This window comes from Tupaia chinensis, unplaced genomic scaffold (assembly GCF_000334495.1).
Source record: "Tupaia chinensis unplaced genomic scaffold, TupChi_1.0 Scaffold144168_1, whole genome shotgun sequence".
Classification (NCBI taxonomy): domain Eukaryota; kingdom Metazoa; phylum Chordata; class Mammalia; order Scandentia; family Tupaiidae; genus Tupaia; species Tupaia belangeri.
In genome coordinates, this window is record NW_006204024.1 from 314,015 (window position 1) to 333,381 (window position 19,367).

The 19,367-nt window shown below is 60.7% G+C and overlaps 1 protein-coding gene across 1 annotated transcript in view; it reads right to left on the reverse strand.

Annotated features, from left to right (window-relative positions):
• HMCN2 (hemicentin 2) overlaps positions 1 to 19,367 on the reverse strand; it is a 170,726-nt gene that overhangs the window by 99,139 nt on the left and 52,220 nt on the right. The window contains 4 exon segments of the mRNA XM_014583202.2: positions 8,611 to 8,776; positions 8,975 to 9,134; positions 9,233 to 9,345; positions 17,121 to 17,265. Coding sequence (XP_014438688.1) covers positions 8,611 to 8,776; positions 8,975 to 9,134; positions 9,233 to 9,345; positions 17,121 to 17,265 — 584 coding nt within the window.

Below are 19,367 nucleotides of genomic sequence, written 5' to 3' on the forward strand. Positions count from 1 at the left end.
TAGTTCTTTCTTCCTTGTCTTTCTCCCCCCCCGCCTGCTCTCCTCGCCGCCCCCCCCATCCCACCCCCGCCGTCATCTGCCTTCTCTGCATGTTCCTGGGAATGTCTCACACACACAGGAGTCGGGGCCCTGGGCCACCACTCACCCACCCGTCTCACAGGCCTCGTCACTGACACCTTCCAGGGCGGGGGCTTCCAGGGCAGGGGTCGCAGCAGAGTCTCCCAGCTGCGTGTGACAGCACCTTTCCCAGGTCCCGCCTAAAATTCCGATTTGGGAGGTGGGGTGGGAGCTGGGATTTCGGCAAGACCGTGGGTGGCTGGGCTGGGGGCTGGGGGCCGTGAAGTGCCCCTGCCCTGGGACGCGGCCCTGCAGAGCCTGAGGAAGCAGGGCCTTGACGGGAGTGGCCCTCCGGGCACCACCGCTCTGCCTCTTACTCAGGCTGCAGAGTCCTCCCCTGGAATCACAGAAGGGGCAGGGGCGAAGTGACATCACGTGCACAAAGCCCAGGGCGCCCGGGACGCGGTCAGAGCTGCATAGACAGCCCTGCCTTCCATGCAACCCCTGTTTCCATTGCTGTCTCCACGTGCCCCCGCTCCCCCCACGTGACCTGTCCCCAGACAGCTGGCGGGGCCAGTAACTGTTCCAGTGTGGATAGCAGAGATGGGGGACACACAGGGAACCTCCTCCAGGAAGGCTGCCTTGATGCCCTGAGCCAGTAGTCAGCCTCGCCCCTGCGTGGATCTAGCTATTCACACCAGCCTGGCGTGCATTTTTGTATCTACTGCTGTTTTTATTTGTGGCGCGATGACATTGCCGTGCCAGCACCCACCACACCAGGGCCAGGTCAGTTAGGCTGAAACAGACGTGCTCAGTCCACCGGGGCTGGGACACTGGGCCCTCCCCGGGCCTCGCTGCGCACCTTGAATGTTGAGGGGGACAGTGTCAGTGCAAGGCGGCCTAGGCTGGCAGCGGGAGCTCCGGGCCTGAGGTCTGACTGCTCAGACACGCTGTGCAGCCCTGAGGCAGGACAGCTGACACCTCTGAACCCCGCTTTTTTCATATAACAAGGCAGCTCTCGCCTACACTGTCTCGGAGCCTGCCTTCTAGTTTTGAGAAGCTTATGGACCACAGAGTCCTCCCCCTCGCCACCAAGCCTGCAAAGGATAGGAAGTGGGACTTTCTGGGGGCGGGGGGAGAGAAAAAAGAAAGAAAACTTTCAAAAGTGGGCAGAACTGTCAGCAGTAGCAGTAGGCACCTTGCCTGGTAAGTCTCTGGGTAACTTCCTAGAAGGGGGGGGCGGGTCACTGCATCACGGAGCAAGAATGTGGGGGTAGAATCCATTTTACAGATGGGCGAACTGAGGCCCGCACAGGCCGAAGGACCCCGTGCCCAGCCCAGCCTGAGGCTGCTTTAAATGCCCATCTGGCCACATCACTGCCTTGCTCTGAATCGCCGCATGTGTGCCCACTGCGCCCGGGACAAAACCCAGCCTGTCTGCCCGGGGCCCGGGAGGCCACACCCTGCCTGTCTCTCTGAGCCACAGAAGGACCCCTCATCACGCCCTCATGCTGATACCCGAGCTCCCACGAGGCTCAGGCGAAGTCAGACACAATAGCCCGTGGGTCTGGGGCTGCCTGGGCTGGACCCGAGGCCCCACAGCTCTCCTCTCTCCCAGAGGCCCAGCAGGAGGTCTGGGGCTGTGACTCTGGGGAAGGCGGGGACAGGGAGAGATGGAGGGAAGGGGACGCGCGTCTCCCCGAGGTGCAGGCCGCTGTCAGCATGGCGTCACTCGCGGAGCCGGCTTCATACCAGTGCACGGCCAGATGGCTCGCGCAGCGCCTGGTGAACTTCCTGTCTGTGGCATCCATCTGTCCTGCGGTGCTCCCGCAGGTGTGAGCGGTGGGTGGCCCGTGAGTGGCCCAGGGCAGGGGCTGCCACCCGGAGAGGCACAGGGCACCTGAGAGGGAGGGCCTGGATGGTGCAGACCCCGGCTCACCTCTCCGGCCAGTTTTCACCTACGGGGCAGAGGCCGCCCTGCTGCCCCCGCAACGCCGGTGTGCTACACGCTCCAGGAGCCACGGTGGCATCTGTCACACCCGTGATTACCTGTCACTGTCTGCGGGCTGTGAGGGGAGAAGCCAGGCGTGCCCAGGTCCCTGCCATGTCCCCAGCCCCTGGCATAAGCCCCAGCCCACAGCAGGTGCTCAATAAACACTTGATGACAAGTTCCAGCCATCCTTGTTGCCCCACACATGCACGCTCGCACACACACACTCACATGCATGCACACACACTCATACCTGCACATACACACTCACGCGCATGCATGCACACAAATGCGCACACTCACACACACCGCACGTGCAGGCTTACACACTCACACATGTGCACACACACACTCACACACACACTCACACACATGTGCAGGCTCACACACACACACGCACACACTCACACACATGCTGCCTTCCCCCTAACCCACACCCTTCCCCAGTCCTCCCGGCTGCCTGCTGTCTCAACGCTGCACTGCCGACCCCCTTCAAGGCAGCCCTGGCTCCAGCTCTTCTGTGAAGTCTCCCTCCGGTCCCAGGCAGGTGGCTGCTCTGAGCGGCGCAGCCCAGTCAGCCAGCTGCTCATCCATTCGCTATTCATTCTCTCAGCAAAGAGCCACGGGCTCCCGGGGGCCAGACGCTCCTGTCCTCAGGCTGCTTGGAGTCGGGCTGCTGGCTGTGCCCTGCCCTCCGGCTGTGCCCATGCCACTCTGTTCATGAGGGTCTACCCACATGCCCTCATGCACTGGGCATAGAGCCCACCAGGACGAGGGCTGGTGGCTGCAGAATGGTGGGATGACAGTGCTCCTCAGTCAGCCAGCCCAGCGGAGGCGGCCCCACCCACAGAGCACACAGTCAGGAACGCTGCGCTCACGACACCCACTGCGCGCTAGCATAGGCCAGGCCTGTGGCTGCTGCAGGGCCGGGCCCGAGGTGAGCGAGCACCCTTGCCCCAGGTCCCTGGAATGCTGGCTGCAGCTCGCTCCGGGCTCTGACTGATGGGGCCAGCAGCCTCCTCCCAGTACAGGGGGTGGGTGGGCTCACTGTTCTCGGCAAGGCGGTTGTGGGGGAGTGGAATGAGCATGAGAAAGCCTGCAGCAACGAGACATCTCACTGGCTCCCTCCCCTTCTGGGACTTGGGACTTGGCCCATGTGGGACCCTGGCTGATGGCCTTGGGAGCCAGCACAGAGCCAGAGCACTCAGCTGTCCCAGCTCCACATCCCATCACAAACAAACACTGTTGCCTGGAAACGCTGCCTTGCCCCAGCCTCCCGGGCTGCACCGCGGGACCAGAGCCACTAGACACTCTCCTGCCACTGTACCTGCCCAGCTTTGACCCCTCCAATGGGAAGGCAGGCCCGGAGAGGGGAAGGGTTCACTGAGTCCACTGAGCAACTTGGGGTGGAGCTGAGACGGGACCCACACGCAGCCGGAGCCTGGCGTCGTCCTGGGCCCGTGGCGCTGCTCAGTCTTACGGACAGTGTTGAACCCACAACTCGGAGGCACTTTGCAAGGACCACATTCCCATGGGATAAGGCACGCCCAGTGGCCATTCCCACCCTGGCTCTCCAGTCTGTCCCCTGAGGAAATGGCGCAGGTGCAGAAGGGGAGCATACGTGCTGCAGCTCCGGCATCCCACTCAGCACTGCGGAGAGCTGGCCTGACACGCTGGCCCTGGGCTCCAGTGCGGGTGTTTCTCGTGGGAGGGCCAACGGCAGGCCAGAGAAAGGGCCACGAGCCTGTGTCCTTGATACAGAGGGGGAAGGAGCAGGAGGCCCAGTGGGGAGAGGAGGCTCCGGGGTGGGGAGCGCGGGCACCCTTGCCGGGAGGGACGACCAAACCCCGGGGGCTGATGGACACTGAGACTTCTGGAAGGGTGCTCAGGCTTCCAGAATGGGAGCTTTAGGAAAGTTTGGGGAGGAAGAGGGAGAGCCGGGGGAGGGTGGGCGAGTAGAGGGGAGGAACGAGGGAAGGAAGTAGAGGAAGAGGGGACAGACAGACAGAAGTCCACCCCACCCCCACCACTTGCTGTGTTTCCCAGGGGGGTTTCCAAATCTGCACTTGGGGCTGAATCTCACTGTGTGTGGTGGGGGGCTGGCTCCCCTCTGCATGAACAGGACCCTGTGCTGCAGGGGGTTGGGGGAGCTGGGGAGCTGGGGAGCTGGGGGAGGTGGAAAACAGCAGAAGCATCAGTAAGCTTCCTCCCGGCTGTCCATCCCCGTGCTAGCGAGTAGGCAGAGGAAGGTGCCTGTCCAGAGCGGAGCATCACTTGGCATCAAAAGTTGTCAGTTCGGGACCAGCAGTTAGTGTAATGGCTATGTTGCTGGACTCCCATGTAGTCAACCACAGTTCGAGTCCCAGACCCTGTGGCTTAAACTCACGCCAGGCGCATGTATGTGCATGCCCAAGATCCCGAGAGGAGAATGGAGGAGAAGGGATTGTGGCGTGATCGTCCCCCCTGGGGGGTGATTTCTCACTTTCTGTCTCTCTCTGTCTTTCTGACGAGTGCACGCGCCCTATTGCAAAAACCTCTCCAAAAAAAGAAAAAACATTCTCTGTTCTGGCCCACGCCACAACGTAAGGAGACATGAGGAGCCTCAAGGAAAGAAGCCAGACCAAAAGGAAGACGGTTCCATTCATGAGTGACATCCAGAACTCGCCAGTTCAGAGACACGGAGACCAGCCAGTGACTGTCAGGAGCTGGATGGGGACGGGGCAGGAAGCAGAGGTGTCTGCCAGGGGTAGACAGTTTTCCTGGGGTGATGAAAATGCTGGGAGAGCGACTGCAGTGAGAGTTGCAAACTCTACTGAAACATCAAATCGCACACTTCATACAAGTGCATTTCATGGAGTATGAACTGTATTTCTATCTCTTTTTGCCAGGAGGCTCGTGTTTTTCTAGAGAGACAGAGAGAGGGAGAAAGCACCACCCATGGGGCATGGTCACCCCGCAATCCCTCTCCTGTGTGTCTGTATCACGTTGGGATTTCAGGCACACATACACACGCACCTGGCACGTTTTCTAAACCACCGAGGCCAGGATTCAAACCCGGAATGCATGAGGGATCTGGTTCCTCTAACTATCACGCAATAGGGCCAGCCTGTGAATTGTATTTCAATAAATCTGTTCTGTTAAAAGAGAGGGTGAGAACTAAAGGAGAAAACAGATGTGGCAGGGCGGTCACCTTTTGAGCGCCGGACGTGCGGCCATAGTTGGTTAGTAGCAGAAGCGGGAAAACCCCCTTAGGGAGAGAGTTTTCAGCACTTGCAGCATAAGAAGCATGCACACCCATCACTCTCCACAGTACGGTGTATGGACGAGGTCCGATTTCCAGAAGGAGAAACGGGCCAAGAGGCGCCAGTGGCCACCCGAGGCCACACAACTAAGGGGGACCAGCCGGCTCCATGCCGGGGTCTGATGAATGCCAGGACTAACCGCCACCTCCGCACTCCCCTGCCTTCACTCATTTTCTCCCTCATTTAGATAAACTCTTGGAATCTCATAAATCTCAAGAGAGAAACATGTAAACCAGCAAGAGGGGAAGCAGCGAGGGAGCGGAGCAGAACAAAGCACCGGGATTGCCAAAGTGGCTCTTGCAAATTTACAGCTCCCGGCTGATCTATTAGCGCATCACAGTGAGGAGGGGCAGCGGATGGGTTCTCGCTCAGTAACAAGCCATAAATAAACAAGCACCCGAGGCCGGCCATCGCCCAGCTGCGGAGCCCGACCAGGCCTTGGGGGGCGGGGGGAGATGTGTGCTCCCCCGCCCCTCCACACCCCGACTCAGGACGCCAGTGGGGTATGGGGACCACTGTAGACACAGCACACGGCCAGCTCCCGGCGCCCCACAGACTTAGGGGTGCACAGTTGCAAGGTTTGGAAGTGCTCACCAAACAGATGTTCTAGGACACAGACACTTGTGTGGGCGGGGGAACTGAGGAGGCTGCAGAGCAGGCTGCTCAGAGACCTTGGTCTGGAACATCTCAGAGACCTTGCCAGGGCTGATGTCACCGGCCTGAGCTTCAGTCCCTCCTCCCAGTCCAGGTTTCCAGGCCCTCCTGCTGGCTGGAACCGGCATCCTCACACCCCCGCTTTGGGGTATGCCTGGCTCTGAAGGACACCCCCAGGGTCCTGGACAGGAACAGCTGGGTCAGGAAGCCTGGCCCCCAGAACCCAGGTGGAGCCTGCATGGAGGTGGCACGAGTCACGGCCAGGGCAGCCACGGGTCCTCTGCGTTTCGGTTCCTCTAACTATCACGCAATAGGGCCAGCCTGTGAATTGTATTTCAATAAATCTGTTCTGTTAAAAGAGAGGGTGAGAACTAAAGGAGAAAACAGATGTGGCAGGGCGGTCACCTTTTGAGCGCCGGACGTGCGGCCATAGTTGGTTAGTAGCAGAAGCGGGAAAACCCCCTTAGGGAGAGAGTTTTCAGCACTTGCAGCATAAGAAGCATGCACACCCATCACTCTCCACAGTACGGTGTATGGACGAGGTCCGATTTCCAGAAGGAGAAACGGGCCAAGAGGCGCCAGTGGCCACCCGAGGCCACACAACTAAGGGGGACCAGCCGGCTCCATGCCGGGGTCTGATGAATGCCAGGACTAACCGCCACCTCCGCACTCCCCTGCCTTCACTCATTTTCTCCCTCATTTAGATAAACTCTTGGAATCTCATAAATCTCAAGAGAGAAACATGTAAACCAGCAAGAGGGGAAGCAGCGAGGGAGCGGAGCAGAACAAAGCACCGGGATTGCCAAAGTGGCTCTTGCAAATTTACAGCTCCCGGCTGATCTATTAGCGCATCACAGTGAGGAGGGGCAGCGGATGGGTTCTCGCTCAGTAACAAGCCATAAATAAACAAGCACCCGAGGCCGGCCATCGCCCAGCTGCGGAGCCCGACCAGGCCTTGGGGGGCGGGGGGAGATGTGTGCTCCCCCGCCCCTCCACACCCCGACTCAGGACGCCAGTGGGGTATGGGGACCACTGTAGACACAGCACACGGCCAGCTCCCGGCGCCCCACAGACTTAGGGGTGCACAGTTGCAAGGTTTGGAAGTGCTCACCAAACAGATGTTCTAGGACACAGACACTTGTGTGGGCGGGGGAACTGAGGAGGCTGCAGAGCAGGCTGCTCAGAGACCTTGGTCTGGAACATCTCAGAGACCTTGCCAGGGCTGATGTCACCGGCCTGAGCTTCAGTCCCTCCTCCCAGTCCAGGTTTCCAGGCCCTCCTGCTGGCTGGAACCGGCATCCTCACACCCCCGCTTTGGGGTATGCCTGGCTCTGAAGGACACCCCCAGGGTCCTGGACAGGAACAGCTGGGTCAGGAAGCCTGGCCCCCAGAACCCAGGTGGAGCCTGCATGGAGGTGGCACGAGTCACGGCCAGGGCAGCCACGGCTCTGCTCTGTTCCGGGGGGGACGAGCAGCAGCTCACCCACCTCGCTGAGCTCGGGGTCCCCAGCTCAGTTCTGACACGGGGCTGAGGTTGAGGTGGAGCGAGATTCTGAGAGCAGCCGTGCGTGCTCCTTTTTTTGGCGGGAGGGGTCACCCCGGGCTCCCGTACATCCTCCAGCAGTCCCCCCAGAGGCTTCAGAGGGGCCCACAGACAAAAGTGCCGTGTGTAGGACCAGGTGGAAGAGCTGCTGTAAGGCGGGCTGGTTCACATCCCGCTCTCCGGCTCCTGTCTGGGCCTCCCTGACCGGCAGGAGGCCTGAGCCCGTGTCTGCAGCCTGGGCCAGGTGAGACTGGGGGAGCTCAGCTGAAGACCCCGCTGGGGTGTTGGTCTCTCCACCTCTTTGTCTCTCCCTCATGGAAGAATTAAATAAATAAACTTTAAAAAATCTAAAAACCAAAAATACCAGGCATGTGTATGCGAGCACATCCCTAAAGGAGAAACGGAGGGGGTGCCATGCGGCCGTTCCCCCTGGGGGTGCTTTCTCACTTTTCCTCTCTCTAGCAAGTCCACACATCCTGTAGCGAATGAAAACATAATAATAAAAAGAAAGCCAGTGAGTGGACTAGCGGGTGTTGTGCTTTCTCACTTTCCTCACCCTCTGTCTCTCAGTCTGCCTCTCTCTGGTGAGCACAGGTGCCCAATAAAACACTGGAAAATGATAATAATAATAAATACAAAATAAATAGTTTTTTTTTTTTTGGAGAGATTTTCACTGTAGGGCGCGTGCGCTCGCCAGACAGAGAGAGACATAGAGACAGAAAGCGAGAAATCACCCCCCAGGGGGGATGGTCACGCCGCAATCCCTTCTCCTCCATTCTCCTCTCGGGATCTTGGGCACACACGCACACGCGCCCGGCGTGAGTTTTAAGCCACTGGGTCCGGGACACGAACCGCGGTCGACTACGTGGGAGTCCAGCGACATAGCCATTACGCTAACTGCTGGTTCCCAAAATAAATAGTTTTTTAAAAAGGCAAGCCAATGCCATCCCTGGAGTGCCCACAGGGCCCGACATATCCGCCAGGTCACCGGCCTCTAGAGGCCCGTTTTCCTCCAGCCCTGAGCTCTGCCTGTTCCTGACTTGAGTCCTCCGGGTTGAGGTTACCTGTCAGTGATGGGGGACACAGGATGGGAGTCCTTCGTCCAGGTGACCAGTGGGGGCGGGGAGCCCTGGGCCTCGCAGTTCAGGGTCACCTCCTCGCCAGCCCTCGCTGTGACTCTCAGAGGCTCGTCTGTGTCGTGTGACCCGTTCACGCTGATCCTGGGCTTGGCTGTTGGGGAAGCAAGAGGGCCTGTGAGAGGGCAGAAGCTGGGGTGGGGGCGGGGGCCAAGGCTGGCTCCCCGGGAAGCAGAGCCAGTGCTGAGACCTTGGCCTTCCCTCGGCCCTCCCAGGTTAGAAGCTGGATGTGGCCCTGAACTAACCCAGAGAGTGCTCGGCCTCGTCCCAGGCCAGCGCCACGGTCACTTACTGTTCACAGAGAGCCGCATCTCCTGGCTAGAGAAGCCCACGGCGTTGGTGGCTGTGCAGACATAGGCCCCCGCGTCCTGGGCAGAGGGCTGGGTGAGGACCAGGGTGCCGTCCTCGCTCACGTTGTGGCGCGGCCCCCCGGAGTGCAGGGCACTGGATCCCTATGGAACCACAGGTGCCATCAACTGAGCCCACACTGAGCTCCCACAATGCACGGGGCCTGCCTGTCCCGTGACCCTCCTGGTAACGCCCCGTCTACCTTGGTCCAGGTGATGGTGGGGGCGGGGACTCCTGAGGCGACGCAGGGGAGGGAGGCTGGAACCCCTTCGTTGGTGACATGGTGGGTGGTGGTCAGAAGGATCCTAGGTGGAGCTTTGGTAAACAAACAGATTTCACAAACTGACATTCAGAGCACATTGGTCCCTGTAGCCGCAGGGTGCGACGAAGCCCTGTCCCCCAGGGGGTGGGTGGCGCAAGGAAACGTAGGTACAAGGCATGGGACACGAGTCGGCCCCAAGAACGGGCTCAGCTCTGACTCAGTGACGTCCCAGGACAGGCAGAAGTCTGTAAAGGCAGAAGGGACCAGTCCTCGTCAGGATTTGGAGGGAGGGATGACCACGTGGAGCAGAGGGCTGGCAGGGTGGTGAGGCTGTCCCGTGACACCATACGCACAGTGGTGGGACGTGAGGCTGTCCTGTGACACCGTACGCACGGTGGTGGGACGTGAGGCTGTCCTGTGACACCGTACGCACGGTGGTGGGACGTGAGGCTGTCCTGTGACACCGTACGCACGGTGGTGGGACGTGAGGCTGTCCTGTGACACCGTACGCACGGTGGTGGGACGTGAGGCTGTCCTGTGACACCGTACGCACGGTGGTGGGACGTGAGGCTGTCCTGTGACACCGTACGCACGGTGGTGGGACGTGAGGCTGTCCTGTGACACCGTACGCACGGTGGTGGGACGTGAGGCTGTCCTGTGACACCGTACGCACGGTGGTGGGACGTGAGGCTGTCCTGTGACACCGTACGCACGGTGGTGGGACGTGAGGCTGTCCTGTGACACCGTACGCACGGTGGTGGGACGTGAGGCTGTCCTGTGACACCGTACGCACGGTGGTGGGACGTGAGGCTGTCCTGTGACACCGTACGCACGGTGGTGGGACGTGAGGCTGTCCTGTGACACCGTACGCACGGTGGTGGGACGTGAGGCTGTCCTGTGACACCGTACGCACGGTGGTGGGACGTGAGGCTGTCCTGTGACACCGTACGCACGGTGGTGGGACGTGAGGCTGTCCTGTGACACCGTACGCACGGTGGTGGGACGTGAGGCTGTCCTGTGACACCGTACGCACGGTGGTGGGACGTGAGGCTGTCCTGTGACACCGTACGCACGGTGGTGGGACGTGAGGCTGTCCTGTGACACCGTACGCACGGTGGTGGGACGTGAGGCTGTCCTGTGACACCGTACGCACGGTGGTGGGACGTGAGGCTGTCCTGTGACACCGTACGCACGGTGGTGGGACGTGAGGCTGTCCTGTGACACCGTACGCACGGTGGTGGGACGTGAGGCTGTCCTGTGACACCGTACGCACGGTGGTGGGACGTGAGGCTGTCCTGTGACACCGTACGCACGGTGGTGGGACGTGAGGCTGTCCTGTGACACCGTACGCACGGTGGTGGGACGTGAGGCTGTCCTGTGACACCGTACGCACGGTGGTGGGACGTGAGGCTGTCCTGTGACACCGTACGCACGGTGGTGGGACGTGAGGCTGTCCTGTGACACCGTACGCACGGTGGTGGGACGTGAGGCTGTCCTGTGACACCGTACGCACGGTGGTGGGACGTGAGGCTGTCCTGTGACACCGTACGCACGGTGGTGGGACGTGAGGCTGTCCTGTGACACCGTACGCACGGTGGTGGGACGTGAGGCTGTCCTGTGACACCGTACGCACGGTGGTGGGACGTGAGGCTGTCCTGTGACACCGTACGCACGGTGGTGGGACGTGAGGCTGTCCTGTGACACCGTACGCACGGTGGTGGGACGTGAGGCTGTCCTGTGACACCGTACGCACGGTGGTGGGACGTGAGGCTGTCCTGTGACACCGTACGCACGGTGGTGGGACGTGAGGCTGTCCTGTGACACCGTACGCACGGTGGTGGGACGTGAGGCTGTCCTGTGACACCGTACGCACGGTGGTGGGACGTGAGGCTGTCCTGTGACACCGTACGCACGGTGGTGGGACGTGAGGCTGTCCTGTGACACCGTACGCACGGTGGTGGGACGTGAGGCTGTCCTGTGACACCGTACGCACGGTGGTGGGACGTGAGGCTGTCCTGTGACACCGTACGCACGGTGGTGGGACGTGAGGCTGTCCTGTGACACCGTACGCACGGTGGTGGGACGTGAGGCTGTCCTGTGACACCGTACGCACGGTGGTGGGACGTGAGGCTGTCCTGTGACACCGTACGCACGGTGGTGGGACGTGAGGCTGTCCTGTGACACCGTACGCACGGTGGTGGGACGTGAGGCTGTCCTGTGACACCGTACGCACGGTGGTGGGACGTGAGGCTGTCCTGTGACACCGTACGCACGGTGGTGGGACGTGAGGCTGTCCTGTGACACCGTACGCACGGTGGTGGGACGTGAGGCTGTCCTGTGACACCGTACGCACGGTGGTGGGACGTGAGGCTGTCCTGTGACACCGTACGCACGGTGGTGGGACGTGAGGCTGTCCTGTGACACCGTACGCACGGTGGTGGGACGTGAGGCTGTCCTGTGACACCGTACGCACGGTGGTGGGACGTGAGGCTGTCCTGTGACACCGTACGCACGGTGGTGGGACGTGAGGCTGTCCTGTGACACCGTACGCACGGTGGTGGGACGTGAGGCTGTCCTGTGACACCGTACGCACGGTGGTGGGACGTGAGGCTGTCCTGTGACACCGTACGCACGGTGGTGGGACGTGAGGCTGTCCTGTGACACCGTACGCACGGTGGTGGGACGTGAGGCTGTCCTGTGACACCGTACGCACGGTGGTGGGACGTGAGGCTGTCCTGTGACACCGTACGCACGGTGGTGGGACGTGAGGCTGTCCTGTGACACCGTACGCACGGTGGTGGGACGTGAGGCTGTCCTGTGACACCGTACGCACGGTGGTGGGACGTGAGGCTGTCCTGTGACACCGTACGCACGGTGGTGGGACGTGAGGCTGTCCTGTGACACCGTACGCACGGTGGTGGGACGTGAGGCTGTCCTGTGACACCGTACGCACGGTGGTGGGACGTGAGGCTGTCCTGTGACACCGTACGCACGGTGGTGGGACGTGAGGCTGTCCTGTGACACCGTACGCACGGTGGTGGGACGTGAGGCTGTCCTGTGACACCGTACGCACGGTGGTGGGACGTGAGGCTGTCCTGTGACACCGTACGCACGGTGGTGGGACGTGAGGCTGTCCTGTGACACCGTACGCACGGTGGTGGGACGTGAGGCTGTCCTGTGACACCGTACGCACGGTGGTGGGACGTGAGGCTGTCCTGTGACACCGTACGCACGGTGGTGGGACGTGAGGCTGTCCTGTGACACCGTACGCACGGTGGTGGGACGTGAGGCTGTCCTGTGACACCGTACGCACGGTGGTGGGACGTGAGGCTGTCCTGTGACACCGTACGCACGGTGGTGGGACGTGAGGCTGTCCTGTGACACCGTACGCACGGTGGTGGGACGTGAGGCTGTCCTGTGACACCGTACGCACGGTGGTGGGACGTGAGGCTGTCCTGTGACACCGTACGCACGGTGGTGGGACGTGAGGCTGTCCTGTGACACCGTACGCACGGTGGTGGGACGTGAGGCTGTCCTGTGACACCGTACGCACGGTGGTGGGACGTGAGGCTGTCCTGTGACACCGTACGCACGGTGGTGGGACGTGAGGCTGTCCTGTGACACCGTACGCACGGTGGTGGGACGTGAGGCTGTCCTGTGACACCGTACGCACGGTGGTGGGACGTGAGGCTGTCCTGTGACACCGTACGCACGGTGGTGGGACGTGAGGCTGTCCTGTGACACCGTACGCACGGTGGTGGGACGTGAGGCTGTCCTGTGACACCGTACGCACGGTGGTGGGACGTGAGGCTGTCCTGTGACACCGTACGCACGGTGGTGGGACGTGAGGCTGTCCTGTGACACCGTACGCACGGTGGTGGGACGTGAGGCTGTCCTGTGACACCGTACGCACGGTGGTGGGACGTGAGGCTGTCCTGTGACACCGTACGCACGGTGGTGGGACGTGAGGCTGTCCTGTGACACCGTACGCACGGTGGTGGGACGTGAGGCTGTCCTGTGACACCGTACGCACGGTGGTGGGACGTGAGGCTGTCCTGTGACACCGTACGCACGGTGGTGGGACGTGAGGCTGTCCTGTGACACCGTACGCACGGTGGTGGGACGTGAGGCTGTCCTGTGACACCGTACGCACGGTGGTGGGACGTGAGGCTGTCCTGTGACACCGTACGCACGGTGGTGGGACGTGAGGCTGTCCTGTGACACCGTACGCACGGTGGTGGGACGTGAGGCTGTCCTGTGACACCGTACGCACGGTGGTGGGACGTGAGGCTGTCCTGTGACACCGTACGCACGGTGGTGGGACGTGAGGCTGTCCTGTGACACCGTACGCACGGTGGTGGGACGTGAGGCTGTCCTGTGACACCGTACGCACGGTGGTGGGACGTGAGGCTGTCCTGTGACACCGTACGCACGGTGGTGGGACGTGAGGCTGTCCTGTGACACCGTACGCACGGTGGTGGGACGTGAGGCTGTCCTGTGACACCGTACGCACGGTGGTGGGACGTGAGGCTGTCCTGTGACACCGTACGCACGGTGGTGGGACGTGAGGCTGTCCTGTGACACCGTACGCACGGTGGTGGGACGTGAGGCTGTCCTGTGACACCGTACGCACGGTGGTGGGACGTGAGGCTGTCCTGTGACACCGTACGCACGGTGGTGGGACGTGAGGCTGTCCTGTGACACCGTACGCACGGTGGTGGGACGTGAGGCTGTCCTGTGACACCGTACGCACGGTGGTGGGACGTGAGGCTGTCCTGTGACACCGTACGCACGGTGGTGGGACGTGAGGCTGTCCTGTGACACCGTACGCACGGTGGTGGGACGTGAGGCTGTCCTGTGACACCGTACGCACGGTGGTGGGACGTGAGGCTGTCCTGTGACACCGTACGCACGGTGGTGGGACGTGAGGCTGTCCTGTGACACCGTACGCACGGTGGTGGGACGTGAGGCTGTCCTGTGACACCGTACGCACGGTGGTGGGACGTGAGGCTGTCCCGTGACACCATACGCATGGTGGTGGGACGTGAGGCAGTCCCGTGACACCGTACACACGGTGGTGGTGGGACGTGAGACTGTCCCGTGACACCGTACGCACGGCGGTGGGACATGAGGCTGTCCTGTGACACCGTACGCACGGCCGTGGGGACGTGAGGCGGTCCCGTGACACCGTACGCACGGTGGTGGGACGTGAGGCTGTCCTGTGACACCGTACGCACAGTGGGGGACATGTCCTGACAGATTTGTCCGACACACAGAACATCAACACCCAGAGCACCGGTGTGACCCGCGCACCTGAGCGGTAACATGTGCGCATGCTCCGCAGCTGTAACAAACGGACCCCTTGGAGGGCAACGTGCATGTGGGCCGCGTGTGGAGGCGGGGCATATGGGACATGGTCGCACCTCCTCTCAATCCTGCTATGAACCTAAACTGCCCTGAAATCCAGTCTAATGGGCCTGGCAGGTTGCATGGTAGTTAAGGCACTGGATTCCCACACGGCTGACTATGGTTCAAGTCCCAGACCTGGTGGCTTGTGCATGCACGCCCGAAATCCTGAAAGGAGGGAGAAATGGAGAAGGGACTGGTGTGACTACCCCACAGAGGGTGCTTTCTGGCCTTCTCTCTGGCAAGCACACGGATCCTCTGGCAAACCGCAAACAATAAAATAAAGAGCCGGGCACAGTGGTGTACACCTGCGGTCCCAGCGAGTCTGGAGGCTGAGCAGCAGGGTCCCATCACAAGACGCCGTCTTGAAAAGATAAACGAGGCCCCCAGGGGCAGCGGGGAGGGAGGCGCGGGGCCTCGGTGTGCAGCTCCAGCTACCCTGAAGATGGATGGGCCGTGTATGCCCAGCCATGCGAGGGTACCTGATGCCCACGCGTGTACACTTGAAAACAGTTACATGAATACATTTTATGGTAACTGTTTTTCAGAGAATAAAAACGGTGCTGTATCTACAGCCGGCGTGGCCTGCTGTGGACTCGTGTCCCAGACAGACGGTAGGTGGCCTGTGCTCGGGGACCAGTCATGCTGTTACCTTGCTCTGGGAAGTTGGATAAACCACTTCACCTTCCATGTTCCACGTTCCTGATCATCAACAAACTTAAATGAGCCCCAACTCCCGACCACCCCTCTAGGGATAGACAGAAAAGGCAGAGCGCAGCTTGTGGAGTGCACAGAGCCACTTTGCGCACCAGACCCGCAACCTTGGGAGCTGGTCTTTCAGAGGCTGGAGGGGCGACGGGCGTGGAAACTGCCGGGGTGGGAGGAGCGTGGCGTGGCTCTGAGGGCAGGTGGCAGTGGGGGCGTCAGGGAGGGGGTGCCCCTCCAGATTCTCCCAGGGGGCCCAGCGAGCCCGCCAACGGGTGGCTGAACGGAAATGGAGTGAGCTGAGAGAAGGCGCTCGCGTGTGCGGACCCGCAGGGGCAGAGCGGCCGTGCCGGGCACAGTGGGAGGTCTGGAAGGAAAACGGTACAGGGAGCCTGCAGAGGCCGGGCCGGGGCACGCGTCCCCCCTCTGATCACGACTGCGACCCGGTCACTGGGTTCGCGGCCCAGCCCCTCCTGAACTTTGATTCTCCTCTATAAAAGGGAATGATGTGTTCTCCCTGTTCCTCGCTCAGGGGTTATAAAGCTCATGGAAAAGAAGGAAAGAAGATACTATGACATACTTGGCAAATGACAAAGCACAGCCTAAGTTAGTGAGACTCCTCGTCTCATATCATGGGCAAGCGAAGGGACTCAGCGCTGGGGGGGAGGCTAACCGGGCAAAGCACGCTCACAGCTCTAAGGCGGGCGATGTCCGGGCCTCACAGCGCGCTCCGCGTCAGCGGGTTCACCCTGAGGAGAGACGGTGCTCGCGGGGCTGTGACACATGGTCATTCATCTCTGGGCTCACACTGGCGGGGAGTCAGAGGGGAGGATAATGATGGCGCACCCAAACGGGGGGAGGGACACGCCGTCAGTCGGGTGCGCTGAGTATTTATTGACAGAAAACCGCCCAGCATCGTCAAGGCAACGCTTTGGCAGCAGGACCGTGGTGGACAGTGATCCCAGTTGGGTTCGAAGATATTTATAAAGGACAGCTAGATTAGGTGGTAGAAAGAGAACTTGTAACTCATAAAAAGAACAGCTACGGAATTTGTGCAGATTACGTACAAAGGACACATTCTATGTCCACGCAGGTCAGAAATCGTGGAAGGGCTTAGTCATGATAAAACCATGCACGAACTTCAAATGTTTTGTTCCAAAATAAACTAATGCTTTAATTCCATTTTCCAGATTTTCTGAAGTTCCCCTGCACAGTGTGCATGCATGTACATATTACATATATAACACATGCACAAGTGTGTACATACACGGAGTGTGTGCATTAACTGTGGAAAATTGCACACCGGCAGGTAAACCTGGCTGTTCCCAGCCGCCAATATGATGGGAGTATTTTAACATGCCAAGTCTCTCACTCACCTACAGGAATAAGCGCTATTTTTTAAAATTTTGCCAGCAGGCCTGTGCACTCACCAGACACAGAGAAAGTCAGAAGCACCCCCCGTGGGGCATAGTCACACTGCAATCCCTTCTCCTCCATCTCTCTCTCTCCGTGGGACTTGGGGCACACGCACACATGCCCAGCATGTTTCTGAAACTATGGGGTTCGAGACTTGAACCACGAGTTGGCCATATGGGATTCAGCTGCCTTAACCACCACGCCGTGGTCAGAATTATTTTTTACACAAAAGTGTTCAAGATCAAATTCCCCACCCCACCCCAGCCCCACACCCAGCTCCCCTCAGGGCCCCACGACTCACCCTGCACAACCAGCTCCACGTCCCGGTGCTGAGAGCCGGCGGTGTTGGTGACCACGCAGCTGTACCGCCCGGCGTCTTCCTGCAGCGCCTGCTCTCGGTGCAGGCTGCCATCTGTCCGGACAGAATGCCGGCTGCCAGGCGGGAGCTGAGGAGAGAGAGATGCACCAGCTTGGACCTCAGGCACTCCACCCAGACAGCTAAGAGAGTCTGGTGCCCATACTGCCCATCAGACCGGATGGGGCGGGCGGGGATGAGAGGTTAGCAGTTAAGGGTGAGGGGCTTGGTGGGGATGGAGGAGGGTTACTGCCAGCCCTCACCTCTCCTCAGACCCAGCAGGGGCACGTGTCCTGGCCCTCTGCACACCCTTACCCCGCCTCTCCCTTGGCCAGCTGGACCAGGGTGAGATGTCCAGTTAAGAAGGTGGAGCCGGGGCCAGGGCCGTTAGCAAGGGAGCCTAGAGTTCTAAGGCGCCCAGCCGGGACAGCCCTTCACCCTGAGGCCTCGGGAGGAGGGCCAGCCAGGGAACAGCCAGGAAGAGAAGCAGAGGGGAAGGTCATGGTGGAATTGACCCCTGGGACCAGGGTGGGGGTTGGGGAGCACCGGTCCAGCACAGAGGCCAGAGAAAATTTTCCAGCAGGCCTGAACCCACTCCAGCTGCCCGTCCCCGTCCCGGGGGCAGCTGCACCTCCCACCAGAGGCTGCCGACTGCCTAGGTGCCTTGGACTCCCGGGCTGAGCAAGGCTGAAGAGGTTTCTGCTCCTTGCTCGACTGCCGAGCAAGTGGGGTTCCACCCAGTGTCCCCCCGACCTCACACAGGCTTAGCACCTCTGGCCACTCCCCAGCCTGGCCTTGAGGAGGCCCAATCCCTCTCTGTGCACGCAGAGGATCCACTCCAGGCCTCGTCTTCCAGGAGCCTCCTCCCAGCCCACCGCACACTCCCTGTCATTGCTCAGTCTGCACAGTGAGTCACTGGCCAGAGCCGGCCTCCGCAGAGCCCACTCGCGGGACGGGCCTCACGTCCTCACCCCACTGCACGGCAGCCGGCCCCGCTGGGCTCAGAGGCCATTTGTCGAATGAATGAATGCTAGAGAATGGCCAGCCGGTGTTCTCTGGGTGAGGGTTATTTGGGATATTGAAGAAGCTCACAGGCAGTACAGGAAGGTTTTACTGCACCTGTAGGCCATGCTTCTCAACTTGGCTGTCCACTGAAAACACCAAAGGATTTTTAAGAACTAACGATGTATTTCAAAATAGTCTTAAAAATCCTAACCAAAACTCGGTCTCTATCTCCACAGGTTGATTTCATTGCTAAGGCCGAGGCCTGAGCACCGAGATATTTAGCACTCCCCTAGGTGGGTCTAAAAGGCGCCTGAGTTTGAGAAGTATGAGAAGGACCAGCTCCAACGACGACCTTGGGAGTGGGTGGCACTGAACCTGGGGCTGCGCAGCATCGGCAAACTCTGTGAAGGGCCAGAAAAGGGCATATCTGGGCCATCCGATCTGTCCTGACCACTCAGCTCCGCAGTTGTAGAGTGAAAACAGCCATCCACAGATCACACGTGGGCATGGCTGTGTTGCAATAAAACTTTATTGAAAAAAAAAGCCACAGGCTAGGTGGGGCCCACAGGCTGTGGTTCTCAGACTCCTGTCTTAGAAGGTTTCAGAGTTTGGGCTGAGGAGCCAGGCAGGCCTGGGGTCAAGCCCCACACAGTCACTTCCTAGCTATGCGGTCCTGACCATGTGACCTGGGTTTCCCTCTGTGAAATGGGGACAAGAGACCCTTTCTTACAGGGGAGGTGTGAGGAGCGGGGACGTGCCGGCATGAGGCCCAGGCTCAGGGCCGACCTATGCGTGGCCACTGCTGTGACAGGACAGGAAAGAGACGGACGAGCAAAAATGAGGGAAAGGTGTCCCGGGAGGCAGGAAGAGGGTGAGCGGCGGCCCGACGTGGAACACGGAGGGTTTCCCGGGAGCAGGGACGTAGGCAGTGAAATGTGAGGACGGGCCCAGGCCGCCAAGACCGCCTGCGGGCCTTGCTTGACTCTGGAGGCAGTGTCAGTCTGGGGACACTGCCAGGAGGCGGCTCGCCTGCGCCGAGGGCGACAAGAACAAGGCCAGGCAGAAAAGCACGCCAGGGAGCCATCGCACCCCTGCGAGGCCCACGGTCAAGCAGCCACGGCACCCCTGAGAGGCCCACGGCCAGGCAGCCACGGCACCCCTGCGACGACCACAGCCACGCACACACCG